The 23,525-nt window shown below is 39.4% G+C and overlaps 1 protein-coding gene across 1 annotated transcript in view; it reads right to left on the bottom strand.

Annotated features, from left to right (window-relative positions):
• Positions 1-3,930: 3,930 nt before the first annotated feature.
• Positions 3,931-23,525, bottom strand: part of ZZEF1 (zinc finger ZZ-type and EF-hand domain containing 1) — a 62,144-nt gene continuing 42,549 nt past the window's right edge. Inside the window, exons 41-55 of the mRNA XM_067309888.1 lie at positions 23,177-23,351; positions 22,498-22,630; positions 20,925-21,121; positions 20,117-20,236; positions 18,700-18,888; positions 18,237-18,337; positions 17,560-17,695; positions 16,056-16,415; positions 13,986-14,129; positions 12,770-12,938; positions 10,775-10,873; positions 9,871-10,036; positions 8,160-8,310; positions 7,582-7,653; positions 3,931-7,062 (exon numbers count right to left, since the gene is read on the bottom strand). Of these exons, the coding sequence (XP_067165989.1) occupies positions 6,988-7,062; positions 7,582-7,653; positions 8,160-8,310; positions 9,871-10,036; positions 10,775-10,873; positions 12,770-12,938; positions 13,986-14,129; positions 16,056-16,415; positions 17,560-17,695; positions 18,237-18,337; positions 18,700-18,888; positions 20,117-20,236; positions 20,925-21,121; positions 22,498-22,630; positions 23,177-23,351 (2,287 nt within the window). The 3' untranslated portion in view covers positions 3,931-6,987. The remainder of the gene's footprint in view (positions 7,063-7,581; positions 7,654-8,159; positions 8,311-9,870; positions 10,037-10,774; positions 10,874-12,769; positions 12,939-13,985; positions 14,130-16,055; positions 16,416-17,559; positions 17,696-18,236; positions 18,338-18,699; positions 18,889-20,116; positions 20,237-20,924; positions 21,122-22,497; positions 22,631-23,176; positions 23,352-23,525) is intronic.

Below are 23,525 nucleotides of genomic sequence, written 5' to 3'. Positions count from 1 at the left end.
GAAAGAATAAAGTCATAAGAGAAAGTATTTCCTGTGGTACCTCATGCATTAACATTATATCTTTCACCCTAAAATTTAAACAGAGAGTCAACTGCTGGCTGTTGGCTGCTGGTAACTGCACCACTGCTCATACATGCAAAACGCTTCTAGAGCAATACGCAGCAACCTTTTAAACAGCACAAAAATAACATTATCAAGTAGTTTGAGGAAGTTGACTCTGTCTGGCTAAAAATGCATGGAAAACATACTTAAAATAATTACCAACACGGCATTTACCCAAAGCATTAAACTGCACTACGCACCACTTTGCCCCTTTTCTTCTTTTTGCATTTGTTTCACATCTGTCTGCATTCGTGATGCAAGAGAAATGCTGCTCGGCGGGAGAGCAGCAGCAGCTCCATCGGAGGCCCATAAGGTCTTTTACTGCTGCAGCAATCCAGAAATTTTCTGCAGCAGCAGCAAGCTACAGCTAAGATTGCCTAGGAGGCGAAAAGCTACAGGTCCAATGGCCACTGAAAGGCGGTGAGATGAAAGCCGAGCTCCCAGCCCAAGTACCCAGAAGAGCATTAAAGATAACGGCAATAAGTCTTGTTACGAAGAAATAACAGAGTTTTGCATGTCAAATAGACCCGAAGTAGTAAGACAGTCTGTACTAAACACCACACCTTCAGAACACCTCCTGGAGGAGCAAACAACGTCCAAGGGCAGAAATGGCCTATCTTCTGTAGCCAGCAGAAAGCTTGTTTTAGTGCCGGCTCTCTCCCTTTGTCCTTAGGGAAATGCCACGTGTCTCGTCTTTGCCAGGCTAAGGAACTACAAAACTCGCAGCAAGGCACAGAAGCACATTAAAGCACGTTACAGAAGTGCAATACAACTGTTAAGACAACATATTGCCATCGTCACTGCCCAGAGCCATCAGAAGAGAGAATACGTCCACCACGGTTAAGCTCAGTCTTAGCATTAGCCTGTTGTAGCTAAAACCCAGCCTTTTGCCGGCGGGGATGGGAATACCACCAGCGCAGCGTTGTGAATAGAGGAGAGGGCATGTCCAGCCTGACCACTCGGATGAAATGGAGCACCTTGTCTAGCCCTCACCCACACGCACATGCAGATACCAAAACTGCTTAGAATAAGTCCGTTTGCTGAGCTGCGACATCATTTTTATGTGGTTCCACCATATAAATTCAGGCTCTGAGAGATGCCAACAAAGCACGTTGAAATTAAGCTCACAAGAGAAGGTACCACTGACAAACATTTACAGTAACCTTAAATTTACATTTCTTTAGTTTTCTTAAATTTGGCTTTTTCCAAGAGATGCAAGTTTAAATATTTCTTACTTGCACTTTAAAAAAAAAGCTGAAACATTTATGTGTGGTCAGATAGTAAAATGGGGAATGGAAGCAAGAGATCAGATAAAAAAAGATACATAAAAATTGTCCGAAAAGCATTAGCAGGAGAAACTCCCCAATAAACTACATGGCTCAGAGGTAGAGAAACTCCGTCTCCAAGACGGCCCCTGACCCCAGAAAAAAGCTGCTTAAATGAACACAACTGTTTGAAGGCTGCACGCCCAGTCTATAGTGCCATGGTTAAATAAGGAAGAGTTCTTGCTGCCTGTGCCTAGGAAGAGCTACAGGACATCGCCTGCCCCGTATCAGCGACGGCAAGGAAGTGCCTTCCGACCTCAAGGACTCTTGCAACGCTTCCTGGGGAATCCCACATCCTGGCGAATCGTGCAGCCTGGCCTTATTGGAGGCTACCCATTTTCTACTTCGTTTGTTCCCTAATTCCAAGCACGCTTCTCAGCTCCCGAGTATAAAAAGGACTAATCTCTAAATGCTACGGACAATTACAAAACTCCATGAGACTTCCATATATTCATCAGGAATGCATGTTGATGTTTCTGGTTGGAAGGGTTGAGTTTTGGGGGTTTTTTGTTCCTCCTTAGATTGCATACGCACTTGTGAGTGCCACTGCAATATTGCAGCCTGGGTTTGAGTTCGGTAGCAGCTTTTTATTATTTGTGCTTTCTTAGGTAAAATTAGGAGAGATTACTGCAAAATAGACCTGATTAAATTGACCTGACCGCCATGGAAAAAATGAGCATTAATCTCATTTCCTTCGCCTCTTATTTAATTCCTTCCTTATTCACAGCAGATTTCTCTAATTTGCTTGAATCAGAAATTGCTTCTTTGCTTTAAATTCAGAGGCAGGTCAAATTTCTGTTTCCAGCTACCAAGCTAAGCCCAGCTCCTGTTCATTCGCGGCCTCCAAAGCTTCACGTACCAATGTGCATTTTTTTGTCCCTGTTGTCGAAACCTGACCTCCTGCTGAGTGACTTGAGGACTGCTGGAAAGCATCCTCTTTCCATATACTGATTTGTTTTCCTACCTTTTTGTAGCTTTACCTAAGGACCAAGTTACAGTGTTTATGGGCTCCCAGACTGCAGCTGTTGTTTGTCCCCTGACCGTGGGATATTATGCTCGTGACAGCGGCTTCCTCGGCAGATACGTGGCACCACTCGCTTCTGAGCAGGCAGCACAGCACAGCTCTGCTTGCGAGAAACAACATTCATCATTAGAAAGGGGAAAGAAAATGCAGAATTGGATTACTGGCCTTCATTCTACTCCAACAAGTCTGATTTTATACCAGGATACCAGTATAAAAAGGATCCAGTCTCTTAAAAGTGTAAGGTCTAAGGCACCCAGCATTACCATATACAATGTACACTGGCAATAGGTTTTTATTTTCTTCATATGTTTATTGACTAAGTGGAAAGTGAGGCAGGATTCCCATGAAAATACATATTAAACCTCACGATACTGAGAAAGTACTGCCATTACCCTGCAAAACCGACATTCTGGAAGCAATTCTGGACCTATTTCATTTCAACAGAAACAAATCTCACTTATTTCAGTGGACTCAAGATCTACCCCGGCATCAAATCCTGTATTTCACCTCTGGCTAAACGTGAAATGAAAGCTCTCTTCAACTTTTATTTTCTAGCACGCAGGCAGATGTGCCTGGACAACTCAGGGCGTTTTGTTCAGTTCTGCTTCGAACATATTGTAGGCTCTTCTTAGAAGTAGATAAGCAAATCACCTACTTACAAGTCAGTTCACAGCCTAATTTTGATCTCTTGGAAGAAAGACAGTCTTGACTCATTTAATCTGAAGAACAACAGTTCCCAAACGTTACAGTTGTGATCTCTATTACATTCCAATGGCTGGAATCATACTAAATTTATATTAGATTAAACTGAATTTGTTAGATTTATAAGCTTGTTTACACCAGCTGAAACCTCAAACCTGGCCCTCTACGGAAATGGTTCCCACCCTCCCACAAATTCAGAATTCACGCTGTTTATTTGTATTTACTGAAATTACCCATCAAAGCCATTCTCTTTGCATGTGGAGCCAGCAGAAACGACCCACAGCTCGGAGCAACAGTAGGAAGATGTCATCTTCCTCGCTCACCCTTCCCTGAACAGCCCTTTCCCCAAGCCAAAACTAATGAAAACAAGCTTTCAAATCAAGTCCATTGGCCTAGCTGAGTACAATCACCTTTGCCGATAACCACTTCTATTTGAAATTGGGAGATACTAAGACAAATCTCAGCTTTGCAAGCATAAGCCAACATCCTGGGCGTCACGTCTGGGTTTCAGGGCTGCAAGTGAGCCCACACAAGCAACGAAACCAATGGGTCTCTGCAGTAAGTACTAGGATCTGAAGAGCAGGACAGGAATTTAGAAGAAGCCTCCAGTGGCATCCTGCACAGTGTGACACAGTACCAGATACAAACTATATGAGGACAAGCAGGTTCCTAAGAAAACTCTTGAATCTCACTGCAAATTCAAGCATTTAACATTCAGTGAGGAGAGGAGAAAAACAAACAAGAGCAGACACTTTGTTGTACTTTTTTCTTTTTATAGAATTTTTACAATATATTTCTCTTCATTTGCATATTTTACCCACATCTTTAGCTTTCTTTTTACATGTTGAACTGAACTGGAATAAATCTAAAGGTTTAATATATTTTAAACAACTGATAAAAATTGCAAAGTAGTAAACCCGTAAGAAAAGAAATTATAAAACTTTTTTTTCTTTTAAGTGTTTAATGAAAGCAAGTCAAATGTATCATTAGGAACAATATGGTTTGTCTTAAACACATCATAGGTGATTCAGGCAGGAAACAACTATTTTTTATATTAGGCACATTTTTTTTCAGCATACCTGTTTTCCAGACAGTTTTATACTATTCGACAGTATCATCTGCATCCACTTGGAACTGCTGCAGGATATTCAAAATGCGACTGAGCATGAATATTTATTATTGGTATTCTCTTCCCCTTTCTTTAAAATAATCAGGAAAAAAAAAAAAATCAGTGTTCCTTGTCTCCTAAAAACCCACAACGATCGATTGAGTTGTAAGGCAGCAACAGATTCAGTGTCAACTCAGGTCACAGTCCTTCAGTTCCATCTAGTGGGTAGAAATAATATGTAGTGGACAATGTTCCTAGACAGTCCCTTCAGGGCAAGACGACCGACTCGCAAGGTCAGTCACTGCTGGTAAGTTAGTAAGTGGTACGTCTAGGAAGGGACACTGGCCACTCCTGTGTCATCCCTGCAGCCTCGTATTTCTTCATACGGAAAGCAAAGGGACAGTCCAACAGAAAGAATGTGAGTATGACAGAGCCACGATAAGTTCTATGAATGGTTTATTTACAGTCTTCATCCCTGATGTGAAAAAAGAAAAAAGCCTTCTGCGACTAAAACACAGGCAGATCTCAGCAGCATGCTACGTGCCTTCGCAATCAGCCCGTTGCAGGTCCCTGACTGCTTCGCCATGGACTCACGCTGAGGCAGTGAAGAGAAAGTCCTACTGCTCAAGAAGAGCAACTTCAAAATGTTCACCTGTCCCACCGATACAACTCCCTAAAGTGGACATAAGAATGTCTCCTTTTGGTGTAGCAGCTCTCCGTTCTCAGAAGCTGTTCACACTATCAGAAAGTGTGAAATAGCTGGTTTCTCGGGGATCTCAGACACCCTTGCAGTGATGCTGCAAACTGAAACACATTACTCAGAGGTGGGAACAAAATGATCCGTGGGTTAAAAGACATGCCACAACTCTGATAATTCCCTTCCCATCATGATCTCATTCTGGAAGGGAGGAGGACTTCAACCTTCAATTACAGTACACTGGAGGAGGGTTTTCAGAGCAGTATTTCTCTGCCTCCTCTCAGTCTTAGATAAATAGCACATTTTTCCTGAATTCTGGCGTTCTCATTTGCTAAGAGGGTTACTCCGTTTCTGATGGCAATGGTTTCAGCCTAGTTCTGCTTGGTCTTCAGTTCTAAGTTTTTCAGGCAGAATAATCATATTCTCATTTAACTGCATCCCCTGAAGAAGCATTCGCTGTACACTCACCTGGCAGAACAGAAAAGTCACAGCACTAGGGGCCATCCGAAAAAGGCGATGCATACTGCACTAACGCATACTGCATGTTTCCCTCTCAGAGGGAGATTGCATCACCCTTAAAGTATTTCCAGCCCCAGCTGATGGAAAGACCATCACTTCAGAGGTCATTCCCCAAAGCAGTGCTCCTACACATGCGGCACAATGTTATTTAGGCACCACTCGCCTTTTGGACAAGCAAGGCCAATAAACATATTCCCTTCTAACACAGCCACTGCCTTTACATCATTTGCATTCAGTTATCAACACTCCACTCCGGAAGTTTTTGGTTGCATTTTTTCATTCCTATGTTGAGGCAACGGAAGGGGAAAAGAAAATAATTAAGCATAAAAGTAGTTCTCCGAATTCATACACGACAAGACCAGTTATACATACTGCATAACAGTATACAAAACACTCCCCCCCCAGCCCAAATCCTTCTATGTTCTTTTTAACTCTTTGGAAAGGGAATAAACAGCATAGTTGAACAGGAAGAAAGCCAATTTATTTCAACATAGAAGGTCTGCAATTCATTCCATGTTCATTAAGAGTAATGCAGTTATTGCTCTATAAGATAGACTGGATTAATCATTAAACTCCACCCTAACTGCTGAGAGTCAGGGTTTCCAACATTCCCAGGAAGGACCTCCTAAGCCACCAGTACCAAAGAATTAAAAAAAAAAAAAATTTTTTTTTTGAATAATCATGAATAATTTCTTGTGAAGATGTGATCTTTGAGAAACATGTAAGTTCCTCAGTTCTTCATATCACCACTGCTTTGTGAACGGAGACTAGCCATTGCTCTTTCTGTACTAGAATAATGTACTATTTAGAATAATACACTGAAGATAAATTAAGGTAAAAGCAGGTGATCCAATCAAAGAACGGTAGAAACATTAACCTCTTGTACGAGGATGCTCTGAAACTGGAATCCTTTAACTGTGAATCACCCAGAATTTGTTTCACAACCTGTAGTTTAGTAATAAGCAGTTTAAGTTCTTTTCCATGGCTTCTCCATGCCTTCAAAGCAAAAGGAAACATGATAGGATTCAAGTGTGGACCATTTCTGCATCAGCCTACCAGACTCTGGCTTGCCTATTTCACTTCCAATGCCATATGGATTCTGCTGACGGCATCACCCTAAGTTCAGCAAGACTTTCAAAGCTTTCATGTTCCATCAATCAAGTTTCCTTAGGAGCAGATGATACCAGCATGGGGCTTTCCATTCTCATACTTCAGATACCTTCTTTCATTTACTTCCTTTGAATAAAAAAAATATTGTTCTGTTTACTCTAACATGCTACAATATGTGCATACATAACTGTAGGCGACGCGTGAGTTACTTCAAGATGTGCTTTTTCATTGAAGTGCGCTTTTACTTTTACAAATTCTACATCAAGGTGGAAGGAAGGAAGGCTGCAGAGTGCTCATACACTGAAGCTGAAGGAACTTTTCCTGAACGGAGTTAAGATGTTTGTTCCAAGGTTCCTATGGACAAACTACTCTATCCCATGCACTCCGGCCTGAGCCAGTATTAAACATTCCAGAAACTTGTTGATTTGTTTGGATAGTTAATGGCAAGGCTGATAGCAGCAATGTTTTTCAGGGCCTAGAAGAGAGAAAGAGAAAAAGTCATGTCAAAGTTTCTCCCCACTCCAAACTCGTAAAGAAATCACTGCATGAATTTAAACAGAAACAGATAAATAACCAGCCTGTTTCTACCCGGTTATCTTCTGATAGTGCAGTAATTGTCATACATCCAGGCAGCTTCAGCAAGGCAACTATGTTTTCAGTTGCTGAGCGACCTTCCCTCCCCCAACACCATGTGCCAGCAATTGAGAGGTTAAAATCAAGTTAAAACAGATACACCTGGTTAAACCTACTGTGTTGGTGTTGTTTCCCAACAGCCAGTTTGTGGCACATCATCTCACTATTAAAGGAGAAGAGCACTTGTGTGTAGCTCATTCACAGAAAAATTTCAGAAGCCTGTCATGGTATCATAAAGCCCAAGTATATTCACATCTATCTTGTAAACTCCACTAGGCAATCAGAAGTCACTGGTTATTTCTGTCTGCCAGAAAAGTATTACAGAACACACACCTCTGGGGCTGTGTATTTTTCTTATTACCTGTGCTGTGCAGCGATGAAGATGATCTTCAGTATTTAAGGCAAGCAAATACTCCTGTAGAGATCCAAGCTCCTGCAGCCAGAAAGCATTCAATGAAAACCAGAGTTTCTACCAAAGATACCATCCTATGAATTAACATTAAAACGCTGATCACTGTAGCAGCCCATAAGAACCAAAGGCATGAGAACCACATGCTAGACTCCTAGATGGAGAATAGCTCGGGATCGCAGGTGTCAGTTCACTACAAGCTGTTTCATATATAACATTCAAAATCAGCTCAAAGAGAACCACAGGTAAATAGCTTTCAGCTAATTATTAAATCAACATTCCTTTCAGAATAAAGAGTGGCTTTAGGGTCTATTGTCTTAATTAAACGAGGAAGAGTCATGACTATTACTTAAAGTCCCATGATGGATATGGACACCGTATGTCCCTCTATCAGAATTTGCTACTGGTCTCCACAAGAGAAAGCTGTTAATTGTGCCAAGATAAAGAAAAACTGCATTCACTTTGACATTGAACTAGGCAACATTCCCAACACCAGAGAGAGGAGGGATACAAATACAACAGTTGCTTACCGTAACTCTGTTTTCTGTAACAAAGAAGAGTTCTGCAAGTGCACGATGAAGAGGAAGGAGAATACCAGGCTTGGTCACATCATGACACAAGTTGTTTTCCATGTGGGTGAAAAGCTGCCACAGTGGCTTCAACAAGGTGAGGTCACAGTCCCTGAAAAAACGGTCATTTAAATGAAAACAGTGAGTAACCATGTTCTTACGCCTGTTTTGGGGAGGAAAAAAGCAAACCAAATAAATTGAGAGCAAAAACATATAATTTTGACAGTTAGATGTACAGATGAAATAAGAAACAAAAAAAGCTTTTTAACACTAAAATTCAACCAAGTATTTCAGCATGTAACTAATTTTATTCTTCATCAGTGAAGCTCACAGACATTAAGGACTTTGGACAAAAGCCTGTATCTATGAACATGTCTAAATTACTTTTCTAAACTGAATGGCCTGCTGAATTGAGGAGTTTAAAATAACTACATACATCACTTTGCTAAATGCTCTGGCTCCACTGCTTGAAATTTTACAGTGCTCAGCTATAACATAGGGTGGCTGACGCCCTTGAGTAGGGCAGACAGACAAAAATTGATATATAGCTTTGCAAATAATTCGAAGTCTGCCTCCCTTCTAGTCCTGAGTTAAAGCAAGCTAATCCAAACATCACTTATCATACAGACAGGATGACAAATATAGCTAAGCAAGCACCATCACAGAGGGGAACTCGATTTCAGAATCTATTACCAGATTAACACAAGAAAAATATGAAATATTGTAGGCACAATGGAGACTTGATGTTTTAGCAATTAAATTTGTTGTCCACAGGATAAAGCAAATGTTTTATGATGAAAAAAAAAATGAAGGGAACTTGGAAATATTATATATAAATATATAAATAAAATATCGATATATAAATCAGTGGTTACAGCAAAATCAGTTTCAGACTTGGCATATCTAAAATTTACCACGGGTCAAGCAATGTTTCTATGTAATAGTTTTTACTACTGTTTGTGAACACGTTTTTTGAGTTCTGTTGATCAAAGGAAGCTGATAGAATGCTGTCGTATTCAGGATTTTGTTTGTTCTGAATTAAAAGGACATAACTGAAATAAGTGTCAGCATTCTATCACTGTTGTCTTGTTCTAAAGAGTTAATGCAAGTATACACTTTTTACAAGATGCTATAAAAACTCAGTACTTTCCAACATGTATCTTCAGAAGAAATACCCATGTCATGCATACTCAAGTATTAGCATACATATCCCTTCTGAAATTCAATTATGGGCTTTGAAATGGTACAAATAAAAATGATAATAAAAAAGTTATCTACTTTATATGGAATCAGATCGTCATTTCATCAGTTTATTACTGCATCCTCACTTTGATTCTGAAGGATGACTAAAACAAATAGAATCAATTTCTAGCAAATTAATTGGAATCTACTTCTTGCCCTGTTTTGGGGTGATTTTTTTTCTTGATAATAATTGTTTGAGTTTGTAGAATCTTTTTAAAAGCCAAGAAAGAAGAGAAAATGTTTTTGAAAACAAAAACAACTTTATAACAAATTTCTGCTCTCAAGACACTGTGAATAAAATCTGAAAGGCAAATTAAGAACACCTACTTTAAATCATGGTTCTCTGGTTTTAGCATAATAATATTAAATTAGTCACCATCTTTCCTTGCCCTTTGCCTCTTAAGGGTACAAGGTAGAACAGTGCATTTACCTCTGGGCGCTGCATTGCACTATCTTCAAGAGCAAGTGGATAGCCTTCAAACGCTGGTGACCAGTCTGACGGCATGCCACCCCCACCTGCCATTCCCAAATTTTGGCCAGCGGGAGGTGAGGAACTACCCTTTCCTCAGACAGCATCTGCTTGAGAATTTCAAATCCTGGAAATGAATTCAGTCAGCTGTTACTTTTGTAGGGAACCGTTCTGCTCATGCACCCATATACCCTCTTCCCCATATACTAAGCATTGCTCCGGCAAGCAAAAATAAGAATACGGAACAAAAAGCCGAGATAATTCTAGACTAAATCCTGACATCCTCAGTCTTTTCTGGGGCAAAATTTAGACAAAAATTAGCAATATTCCTTTTTTGAAATTAAAGTTTTGCCCAAATAAGGAGAACCAAAAGCAGGCTCTTGTTATTAGGTGATAAGTGGCAGGCTTTTACTGATGGCAAATCATCCACCAGCCTCACTTCCAGTAAACATGCTTAAACTTTAAAATAAGCTAACAAATTCATTCATGCTGCATCTACAAATTACCTCCAGAAACAGGCTATTCTAGTGGATAACTACTTTTAAAAACACAATTAAAATGATTTCCATTTCCAATTACGGCAATCTTGGAGTGTCACATAATGAGTCTTTGAACGCAAATAACCTTACTATAATTGTTATCTCCAAATCTCTGTAAAGGTTTGGTATTAGCATAAAGTCACAGCAAATAAGAGACATCAGTCAAAACCCAACTTGAATGAAAATGAATCACATCTTTCCAGAATACCAAAGAAAGCATATCTCAGTCAAAAAGAAAAAGAAAAAAGTGACATTCACAAGTCTGTCAAAACTCCAGCAAAATAACCTCAAAAAGTCCTTTCAGCTACATTAGGAACAGTGCTTACCAGTCTGAAACCTTCCGAGATGACCTGCCGTCACTGTAAACTTATAACCCCACTCAGTGTTACTCATATCAGAAGTGAATCGGTAATAGAGTGTATCACCTGTGTACAGGGGCAGGGAGAAAGTCCGCATTAGTACTTTCCGAGTTGTTTTTTCTGACAGAAATAGAATTCAAAGTCTGTTATTAAAATTAATTACTGCTAGATTTCCTCACTCAAGAGAGGCCTTCCTTTATTTTTTCGGTAATTACAAAATGCACAGAACATTATGACAAATGAGGAACTGATGCAAAATGCAGCATGTCTTCCATTATATAAAATTTTTTGCAGAGAATAATGCCGCTTACATTTCGAGTCAATTATATAGAACAAGGGGGAGTTAAAGAAACTCTATACTGTACACAATTCAACTTCACTTTTCCAATTGTATTATGGATCAATTATAATTTATGAGAAAAGAACCTCTACAAAGACAGCAAAATTTATACTCCATTAAACAGAAGGTAAAAATTCGCTAAAGCAGAGTTGCACTGTTCTTATAATGTCAGAAAATTAAATTGCAGATTTCTACCCTAAGGAACAAAGTTATTTAACTTAGCCACTTAAAGCTGGAAGAACTATCGAAGTGTTTGACCATTTTACAATAAGGCAGTGGAGCGCTCAAGAAGTTCTTGTGGTTGAAGTCACGGTAGCTAGCCGTAATGCTAAACAAAAAATATCTATTTTGGGGTGTAATATTAGAACTGGTTAAAACTTAGGATTTCTTTCTGTTCCATGAAAAATCCCATCACACCGGGAAAAGCATGCTAGCCTTCACTGTCAAGCAGAATTTTCCAAGTTTCAAGTGGCAGGAAAATTCTGAAAACGTTTGTTTATGATAAAGAAAACTAAAAATAAGACCAAAACAAAAACTGTTCAGTTCAGTTTCCCATTTCCCACATAAAATGGAGCCACTGCTCTCCCTACTCTCAAGGAGCAAGGACAGTCCGGGAAAAGGCCTGCCATCAGATGAAAAGCCCAGAAGCCTCCAAATGCCTAGTTTCAGCTAAGGTCTGCTTCAGTGAAATCCAGCACCTTAATCCAGAGCTTTGGCTGGAACTGCAGTTTTACAGGGTCTCTAGCCCATGGCTGCTCCAAACCAACGGGCCCGAAAATTCAGGTTTCTTGGCAAAACTCTGCAGTTATTTGGGAGGAATGGGAGGAAAGCAAGAATTCTGTAAGAAACAGTCATTCTGTAAAACATACTTTGATTTCTAACTAGCACCTTCTAACCCAAACTGCTTTGCTCAGATGTTCCCAAGCCTATTTATGGCCATTGCCAGTATGCAAAGTCAAAGGTTTTCTGCAGTGTCACAGAGCTCAGTGGGTTAAAACAACTTTGCATGAGAAGCAGGAGACCTGAGGCGCTTTCTCCATGAAGTCCTTCAAATCACTGGCATTTGTGTTATCAAAAATGTGCTTGAAGACACCAGCCTAGAGTTGCCAGCGGACTGACCCTAATTTTTTCAGCTATGCTCAGTGGCAACGACTGGAGGCAAGGCACTGGCACGCTCTTCTTAATTTGCTCCGAGTGCTGGTAAAGTACAGAGACAAGATATAAGCCTATCTTTTTAAACAAATGTGCTTCCTGTGGAAAGTAAGACAAGACACAAACAATGTAAGTGAATATCCTGCAGAGTTAAGACTGTGCTGGAAGAGACTCAAGATCAAAATTTGTTTCCGGTAGCTAAGTGCCTGCTTCAACTGAGGTGGGGAAGAAAAGGTCAGAAGTAAAACAATATGAGATACGTCAAGTACCAGAACAGCAGATAAGCCCACTTGCAAGGGACAAACAGCGGAGGAGTCTGTCAGAGCAAACAGATTAAGACAAGACAAGGAGTTTTTCCACGAGTCTCATAAACATCACTATTTAACCGTCACCTTTCGGCAGTTTCTCTCAAGAGTCCCAGATACCAGCGATTCCCTATACGTTTACACTTTAAAACGTCGTATATTCACCTGGAAGCTCAAAATCGGTCCATTTCTGCGGAGACCCGCTGAAGCTGTGCCGATCCTGCTGGAAGTCACTGCTGCTGGACATGAGTAACTCATCACAGCCTTCTTCCGTATTACACTGAGAGTCAAATTTGATTGAGAGGTAGATAGCACCAGGAATGTGAACTTTATCCTGAGAAATAACCAAAAGAGCTGTGTATACTGTCATACTGTACTGCCAAGCAGCTACTTAACTTTCACCATACAAATAAGCGAGGTATGACAAATATTACAGCATTTCCATGGAGAAAAAGTTTGTTAGTCTTATCGGGAACTGATTTAACAAATGCAAAGTATGGTCTATTGTATGTATTAGATATTAAGAGTGCAAAAATGAATTTTTAGCAGTGCTTTGCTTTTTTAGAAAATGGTAATCATTCCTGATATTGATCTTAAGGGCAGACCTTAAAGGTTCACATGCACTTAAAAAATAAAAAATGGAAGAGTCAAAGTTGCAGAGAACTTAAAAATCCCAAGAATGCCATAAAATCTGGAGACCAGTGGACCTTGAGTCATTCTTTTTTGTCCCATTTGCTACTCCCTTCTGAGATCTTTAATCTCTCTGCCTACCATGGGACTGGGGAGAGATGACACCGTTTCAGAATATCTTGAATATACAGCCAGAGGCAGCAACTGCTTTCCACACTTGATTTGCATGCGCATACTTAGAAAAATGCTTTCAACCAATATCAAGAAAAGAAATTGCTTGTGTCAGGAGAAGTTAGTTTAAAATGAGAAATACACAAAAAGGACTCCACTGCTGGTTTTCCTCTAACACTGTGAGAAAGTAAGAGGCCAACTGAAATAAGATTCCTTGAGGAAAGTGTAGACATTTTTGCTCATTAAGGCCCTGAAACCATTTAAGTTTATGATCAGCTTTAAACACATGCATAATAAACCCTTTTATGTTGCAGACTTATCATATGATTGAATTAGGAGAGCACTAGAGTGCCTTACTGAATATATCTCTCTACAGGGCAAGACCTCAGTCATCTGGCAACACCCTTCTCAAAAGCAAGACAGAACGGGATATTTGACAGGCGCTTCAAGCACTGAAGTCCCAGGGATTAGATACAGGAATAACTGTGAGACTTGTGCTCCAGTCACCCTGATATTTTCCAAATAGTCTTCACTATCTTCTTCCTCCATTTTCCACTGCACTGATATATGCATAACTCACCTCAAAATTAGTGTTGTTATTATAAGGATGTTTAGATTCACGCATCTGGACTGCCATTCCAGGTTCCTCCATGAACTGGCAAGCTGTCAGCGCCATGGTTCCTAGCATGCTCTCATTGCATCCATGCAGTACTTTCTGCAGAATCTGGGGAGAAGCAACACATTGCGTAAATAGAATTTTCTGTCAAAACAGCATTTGCAAATTTATATGCTGATGACCAATATAAGACCCATTTCTAGCCACATATTTCAGAAGAGAGAAATCAAGCTACTGTGAAGCAACAAGACAAATTCACAAATGGTGTTTGCAAGTGTTATCTCCCAGAGGATTTTATTCAGTCCTCCGTTTCAGACCTTTCAGTCTTTAAGTGATTAAAAAAACAAATGTGAGAGTTATTAGCTACATCTCTTTCCACAGATGCTAGACTAAAGGCTAATCCATAAAGTAATTCACAGGAAACTGAAGCTGTAAACAAGGAATGTAATTTTAATCAGAAGAACTTTGTTAGCATACTAAACAGACATCTTAACCTTCTCTATCTAAGGGTTTTGACTTGAAGAGAATGTGTCATACGTTTCAGCGTTCAAACTGTACAAGTCCCTGTATAAAAAGGAGTGATCACATATCAGTTAAATGGCTGCAGTGTTTAAGAGAGCTAGATACAAGTGCTGTGTCATTAAAAATACAAATAAATGCCATTCAGTCTACCAGGACACACTAAATGATAATTTCAGAACAACCTTAGCTCTCTTGGTAGACAAGAGCCTTTTTCTTGTTTTTCAGAAGGGCACAAAAGCCCTTAATCTAGAGTCCTGTTGCTCAAGGCCCTTTACAGGTAGTTATAGCAACCTATTGCATCATTTCACCTGCAATTTTCTAACACCTTCTGCAAACTGTAAGACTAGCTACACTAGCTCAGACCAAAGGCTCCATCCAGCCTAATACCCCATCTCTAAAACAGCCAGAAGAGGACTTCTTGGGGAAAAGAAGTGTAAAAAACACACAAAGCATGTAGCATAGGTCCCTGAATGCTTTCTTTGCCTCCAGACACTTGGAAAATCACCTAAGTCAAAGGCTACACTGTTGTATTTAACATGCTTAACAGATTTTTGTTTCATCAGTTCATCCTGTCATTTTTTGAACCTATATAAACACCCTGTGGCAACAATTTTAATGATACTGTGTGTCAAGAACCAGCTGTTTTGGTTTGTTTTGGATTTGTCACTTACTACCTTAATTTGACATTCCCTTGTTTTCTCACAGGGAGGGCCAGTGAATAATGTTGGCTGTCTGCCTTATCCATGCAGATCATGGTTTTAAAACTACAGAGGAGGAGGGACAGACTTCTTTATTACTCCCTCCCTCTCCCACTCCCGCACCGGGCAAAGATCCAGGATCATGAAAACCAGTCGGTTCCTCATACGGAAGTTATTCCACAGACATAACCATCACTGTCACTCTTCTGCAGACCCCTTCCAGCTGCACTGTATCTTTTATATGAGATGAGGGAGTCAGGCTGCATGCTGCAGTCCAGACGAGAGCACACTGTGGGTTTATACTGCGGCATACTCATACCTTCTGGTTTATTTTTAATTCCTTCCTTGAAGATTCCTAGCACTTGATTTGTTTTGACTGCTGTGAAGCATTGAGTTGACATTTTCATGTAACAGTCTATTATAATTCCAAGATCACTTCCACCACAGTAATGGTCAGCTCAGATCTCATCAATCGAGTAGCAGGTATTTACAATATACACATTGAGATTAACAAAAAGCAGCTTTCAAAATGGACTGCCTATTCTATCAATTTCTCTGCACAGTCTCCTTCCCCCCACCAAAGTGTAACTCTTTCATAACTCTTAGTTGTCTGTAAGGAGCTAGTTTTTTCATTTTCTGTTAACAAAACCGGTATATGAAGACACTGACAGATTCTAACTGCTTTTTCAGAACTAATTTAAATTTTGTAATTTCAATTTAGCTTAAAAAAAGAACTGCAAGTATTTTTGTAAGCCAGAGGCTCGTGGCACGTAGGCACAGGATTTGTTCACATATGTAAGTGCCGTCCACTTACTTTTTCCCATAGCTGCTTTTCCTCTAGCTGCATAAGCATGTCGAGTATGTATGTCATATGGGCTGGGCCACTGAGATCGAGGATTTCCTCATTTATTGCCACATCATCCGGCCACTCAGCTAACAACGACGCCAGCACATGCCTGGCGTAAAGAACAGCAGTTGCTTCATTCACACGATACAGGTAGTCCCTCACAGCCTTTTTGCTTCTAGAATCCAGCTCTTTGTGCAAGAGTATTGAACTCTTAGTGCGACGCTGCTTGGCATAACTAAGCTGTAGATCGCTCTCTGTGTTGGTTATCAGTTTCTGGGCAACTGGATTGGTTTCTTCTGTTGCTTTATCACAGAGCACAGGCTTGGACTGCCAAAAAACAAACAAACAAACAAACAAACAGAGATGCACATTTGAGAACAGTTTTTCAACAACTTACTTCCCTATGTTTAGACATCTGACCAGTCCATCAGATTGCAAGCTGAGTTTACAAGTTAATTTGTCTTTTATATACAGATAATCAGATGCACCAAAAAGCCCAAGCTGTGATCTTTCATGCACATACAGGGACAGAATTCCTCAAAGAAGACTGAATGTATCAATGCATAGTTAAGTCTGTTGGTATAAACACTGATTCCATGTATAAACAGAAACAGCAGTTAGAATTGATTCTAACCTCAAGTGTTATTTTAAGCTAAACTACAGAGGTAAAGCAAAACCGTGCCATGCTGTTCGTGACCCTAGAATAGAATCACAGAATGAGGTAGACTGGGACGGACCTTTGGAGGTCATTTGGTCCAAATCCCCACTCAGAGTCAAGGCAACTTAAAAATAACATCAGGTTCCTCAAGGCCTAGTCCAGTCAAGTTTGGAGTATTTCCAAGGGCGGAGACTCAACAATCTCTGTAGGAGCTGTTGTAATATGTGAAATTTTGTCTTCTAACTACTTGTAATTACTTCAGGAAGCCCTTGGTCCAGCTTGCTGTGCAAATGAAACAACTGTGCTGGTGACACCCCACAGCCAGGAATAAACACCCAAAGGAAAGGCAAAAAGTCGTGCAGCCATGCCACTGAATGCAAAACCTCAGCCCCAGTTCCTCCTCTTTCGCTGCAAGTACTGTGTCTACTTTGCAAGACAAATTCATTGCTTCCTTGTTCTCCTGAAAATACTGTAATGTAACAGTAGAACGGTAAAACAGTAGAACTTAGTGCATAAATGTATTGTAATTAGATAGAATCTCTCTTGCATAAGTAGAGGAAATTACAGCATGCAATCACAGTTTGTTCTCCTGATCTAAGAATTAAGTTCTGTTATTTCCTTAAGGAAGAAATTACAAGGAAGACTTCTCACTTCCGGTTGCACCGGCTCATTCATTTTGACATAAAACATTAGCAACAGATTATTTCAGATGTTAAAAAGTCTCAGATTTGAAGATACTAAACAAAACTGAAGTTAATCTAATGACTAAGTTCATTATTCCAAAATTGCTTCTCTTTATGGAGACCTACGCACCAAACATGGCAAGATGATCATATCTGTATCTACTGCTTTTGAACTCTGCTCCTCCAACCTCAAACGCTTGCTGGGTTGCCATTTCTGAGCCAGTGTTCGGATCCTCTCATCTGTTGTAATTACATCTCCATCAAACCTTTAAAAAAAAAAAAAAACAGAAACAAAAAAAACCCCAAGAAACCCCCCCCATACAAATGTGTTTTGAAATTAAGGCAAATTAAATTTGTATTGAAAGCCTTCCCACCTTGTGTTTTAGAAAGATTCATTAAACACTACCTGTTTTTGTCATACTATGTTAACAGCCTCCCTGTTCTAACAAGTCAGTTTTACATGTTATAGAATTGCTCATCTCTGTAAGAACATGACGGCTCCAAGATATGCTTTGATTACCAGAAGCCACAGGTAAGCTGTTCATTCGTCCTCAGTTAGGATATTTTAGAAACACAGTAGATCGACATTTGAAAGTTACTGTATTCAAACGAACATGCAACATATTTCAAAAGATGGCAACTTGTTTCCATAACTACAACTAAAACTTAGCAGGACTTTATTTTCTTGCTTTTTCACACATGAAAAACAAATAATCTTTGGAACAATTTCTATTTGGCACCTATGAAATTTAAAGTTACCAGCTGCACCTTACTCTGCCTTTCTGCTGGACTCAGTCTTTCACATACCTCTTTTGAACTTCCAGGAAAAAAGAATCCGTTCGTTTCATTTGCAGCTCATACATGGCTCGAAGAATATGGAGAGGTGCATTCAGTGCATCATGTGTCATCTGAGCAGGAAGGAAAAAAAAAAATAGATGACATTGCAAGAAGAGAGGAAAGTTGAGTTTCTTTAAAGATGAGGTAGGTATTATTTCTCTGTCTATCATATGAGCATAGAGTTAATGAACTTCATGGTCTCTGGGTTAGTAAGAATAAAAGGTAATTTAGCAAAAAACTTAATAATCATTCTGTAGCACTCAAAACTTCATACGAGGATGAGAGGAATATTTCCTTTAAATAACAATACACTGAAATTGTAGCTTCGTATTCTGTAAGTTTAGAAGAAAAGCAGCCTTATAAACTCCCAAACATTTTATGCAACTAGTAAATTTACAGTAACTTCCAAGGAGGGAAAAATAAGTTTAAGTACCAAGAAACATATTTTGGTGGCTTCATCCAAACCCTCCAGAGGGTCAAGTTTGTTCTGCTCTACATCAGTGGGGCCAACAGTGGATTGCTCCACATCTTGATCTTGCTCCCTTTCTTCCAGTTCGGTATCCTCACGTTCAGCCAGGGAACTGATCTCTTTCTTTGACGAATACAGCATTATTGACAAAATCTACACAGAAAAAAAGGTAGCATATGGTACAGCAGCTGTAAATATTAGTGTATCTGCAATCAGCATTTCGCAAGAACATTATAAACACTTGGACAGAGTTTAACACATGCTATTCTAAAAAGAAACACCACCTAAAGAAAACAAACCAAACCAAAAAATATTTCCCATTCCACAAATGATTTACACCTTCCAGGCTACTACAAAGACAACTTAACTAGCCGTAAGTGTAAAAATTTGAGAAAATAATTCTTTAGCCTTTTCAGTACATCAAAGGATTCAGCATTCTTAAGCAGGGACAGAACCTTGGTGAGTGTCACCAATAAGCTAGTGGCGTTTTTATGTGCTTTTCTCCTTTGGCTTCACTATGGCCAACACCACTACTACTTACAATAGGAGAACAATAATGTTACACGCTTCTTTGGTCTTCCAATTTGCATCAGTCTTGATGCTGAGGATTAATACAGACAGGGCTACAGTGAGACATTTTAGGGCTCGAGGCAGAACACCAGTTTGATCTGATGCTGCCCAAAGGAGAGCGAGGTGGGACACCTTTCTGAGCCAGGGCTAGTTCTCTGGCTGCAATGCAGAGGGCAACGAGATACCATACTCCAGATCTGATTTTGCAGTATTTCCATGAACAACCATTTTCTGCACTCCTCTTAAAAGGCATTCCAGGGGTTTTCTTTTTCTTTCCCTCATCTTTGCTACAGTCCTAAGTACAGATTAATACAACAACTCTTGCCTATCATAAAATACAACAATTGAATTCAATTTTATCTTCCAGCAATTAACAAACATTCAGAAAGAAGGTGCCCAAACGTACATTGGACTCCCCATACTACATTGCAGTAATAACTTGCATGTTCCAGTAACTGCGTAATGCAACTAATATTTTTGAGATCAATTAGTATGATTTTTAAAATTGAAGAATGGAATTTTCCAGAACAATCTAAATAAAATTCATAAACAAAACTGAGTAGGCGATTAATGCCTCATCTTGCAAATTCCTTTCAAATACAAGCAGAATAAATAAAAATCAACTCCTGCCTTTATGGACTACTATCTACACAATTATGAAGGACAGAGAAAGGCAGTAAATGAACACTTTTATAAAGACTAATTAGAAAGACTTTTGAGACTTTCTTCACAAAATAAAAATGCAATACCTTAACCTTTCACGCCAGTCTGTGAAGCCTGACTTTTTATAAAAGATTGCTTGTTCTCTTACCTCCAAGTCTCTGAGAAGCCAGGTCTTGCTGAAGCCAGTTCCTTTGCTGCATTTCTTCACCAGAAGCTTGAGTAAACCAGACTGAAGAAAGGCAGCTTGGATTTCTTTAAAACCATGAGTCTATCAAAGACACACACACACACACACACACAAAAACCCCAAATAAATAAAAAAAGAAAAATGCATCAAAAAGCTTGCAATGGTCTTACTCACATGGCCTCAACTGAAATTCATGCCCAGATGTACTATAGTAGAATTTTTTTTCTTTTATTTCCCTAAAAAATACAGATCATCTCTTCATGTACTTTAAGAGAATCACAGAATCACAGAATGTTTGAGGTTGGAAGGGACCTCTGGAGTTTATTTACTCCAACTCCCCTGCTCAAACAGGGTCGCCGTATCAATAACGACATGTACGGTAACAACTGGATGTTTGTTTTACTCTGACAGTAGGAAAAAAAAATAAATACAGTCTCTCTCTTCAAATACTTCAGGAGGGAAAAAAAAAGAAGAACAAATGAACTTAAATGCATGAAGTATTATCTGTATAAATTACTTCTCCAACTTGCATGAGGGATCAGCCCCTGCAGAGAAAAATGGATCCAGCTTTCAGTTCAGACTCACTAATGCTGTTTAAAGCTTAGTAATACTTTCAGGCCCTACAGACAGGAGAGCCAGGGAGCCAGCTGCGACAGAAATGACTTGTGCTAGGTCCCCAGTGGCCTCGGTCGATGCTCAAGTCCCTGTTGCGCTAAGCAGTATATAGATAAACGCCAGAACTTCGTATTCTATGTCAGGGAAAAGATACCTTAAGTGTTCTGTAAAGTCCCTTCAGAGCGAGTGACAAGACCCAGGTTGCTTCCACTGCCTCAGCATAGCTACTGTCCATGCTGGTTTGCAAGAGGTGACTGGATATAAGAACAAAGTGCTGCAGGTACTGTCTCAGCTGCGTCTGGGAATCGCTGCTTTCTTGTCCGCATTTCTGAATCAGCTGATAGTCTTTCACTGCAAGAGAGAAAAGACATGTTTCTCTGTGTTCATCTTAAAATGCTGCGAGATCATGTCTTACTGGTCAATGTTATTAGGTTAAGACAAGAACATGATCAGTATGTGAAGTACATTCTAATAACCATATTAAAGAGAACCACCTACTGGAGGACATGAATGTTTGCTCTGGCAAAATTCTGGCTTTGTACTCAAATTATCTCTGTTTCATTATGTAGTTGAGAAAATATCTTCTCTTTTCGGGCAAGTTAAAAAAGTAACAACCAGATAACTTGTGGCAGCAGCTGATTGACTGTATATATTTGCACACAAACAGTTCAGCATACAAAGCAGAACATGTTGTTATATTTTTAAACCAGGTGAAGTGCAGGAAAAAAAACTTCCTCTGGTACAATGACCCAGGAAGCAGCTTCTAGTTATTTGGGGGGGGGGGGGAATTGTTTGTTTATTTGTTTGTTTTTTAAATAGCCTTTAGACACCATAATAGCCAACACACTCTACTGATGTACCCTAGAATGGACTATTCTAAGATATCCAGACACTTTCCCTGGAGTATATATTATTTCATACTGTATAACTCTTTTTATATTTATGTCCTGTAACTTTAGAGATATTCAAACTGTTTCGAAAAGTTCTTCCACACAGGAGGAAAGCAGAGAAGAATACTCCTGACGCTTTATAAAACACATGATTAAAGAGGTTAGGCCTGTCCTCATGGCATGCTTTTCTACAGGATCAGGAAAGAAAAACAAACACAGCACCATTTCATAAGTAATCAATCAGTTATGGGCACGTCTGTGTTTGGTTTTTGCCTCCATTTGCTAGCGGGCAGCACATCCTGCCCACACCGGGAACAGGCACTTCATAACAAAAAGAGTATTTTTGGAGCACCAGAAGGGACTACTCCAAACGCGTTCAGGCTCCAAGTGCCATTCCTTGAAACGGCAGCACTTAACTACACAGGAGCAGCAGGTGCATTTTTCAAATTTTCAATTATTTTAAAACATTAAGCACGTGTTTATAAAGGACAAGATACAAGCAGTAAGCAAATCTCAAAACAGAAACAACTGTTTAATCAAAGGCCTATTTCTCAGACTCCTCAATTAAAATGGCCAACACTGTTTCCTAAATCCTCTTCTGACTAAAAATTAAATGTTAAATCAAAGAAAAAAGAGGTCTCCATAATCTTTACTGCAGAAGCTTCACAATTTGATTTAACTTACAGGCAGAAAAATCAGGTGACTTACAAATAAAGGAACGCAGTCTCTGCAGACCTGTATCAAATGGTCTATTTAAAACATTTGGTTTTGGCTACCCATAAGAAACTGTAATGAAACACTCTGCAAATCTTTGATAAAACAATAATGTCACAGAACCTGTTTTCCTCTTTCGGGTTTTGATGTCTACAACAACTGCCCTGTTTTTCTCAGTGAAGTGCTTCAGGATGATCACATTATGAGGCTCATTAGCATTATCCATGTATACAGAACGAGTCCCCATACACAGCACCTGAAATCACAAAAAAAGTTTCAGTTATGATTCAGAATATTTATTTAAAAATACACTATCACCTTTTATAGTGGTTACATTTTGGCTATGCTTGGCATCGTATTTGTTAGCTGAACAATCTGCTTGCTGCCAGATATTTACTGGTCTTCAGAGACAGACTGTTGGTTTCTATAATGAAATACCTACTATAAACTTAATGCCAAGTAGGCAATATATCAGAGTTATGACTACCAAGAACAACACTGGTTTGTTTCACTTGTATTTAAAAAAAAACCAAAACGTTTTTGATACTCAAATGTACTAAGCTGTTTTTCCCAGTACAGTTATAAGTAATACTCAAGGAAATGCAAAGCAAAACCAGCGATATTATTCTTCACTAGATAAAAATTAATTGTGCGCAAGTGGAAAGATGTGAACTCTGACATACACCGGGTTTTGAAGGTTTACAATGGGATCTCCCCAATTGACGAAATCTGTAATATTTAGAAATAGAAACCTAAAAGCTTTAATCAATTTCTTTTCCTTTAATATCAACAGGCCACTTACCTCGGGAAACCCAACCAGCACCAATAAAGTGAAGATATTGGTGTGCTTTAGCTGGAAGGGTAGTTGCTTAATGCAATGGTCAGTGAAAGCAGCGATCACATTATGCCACTGCGCAGAAGAGTTCAAAGATCGAAGAATATCTGCCATGGAGCTTGCCCAGTCCAGACCTACACGACTGGAAAGCAAGAGCAGTCTGTATTAGGAGGGCTGACTACAGACTTTCCTGAACCTACTTCTCCTCAAGACACTGTACCATTATTACAGTACTTTTTATCTGTTATAGCTATAGTTTTCATACTATTATTATACAACTGTTTCTTCCAGATATTTGAAGCTCTGATGTCAGCTA

This window comes from Apteryx mantelli, chromosome 22 (assembly GCF_036417845.1).
Source record: "Apteryx mantelli isolate bAptMan1 chromosome 22, bAptMan1.hap1, whole genome shotgun sequence".
In the NCBI taxonomy this organism is placed as follows: Eukaryota; Metazoa; Chordata; class Aves; order Apterygiformes; family Apterygidae; genus Apteryx; species Apteryx mantelli.
This window is presented reverse-complemented; position numbering and strand designations above follow the sequence as displayed.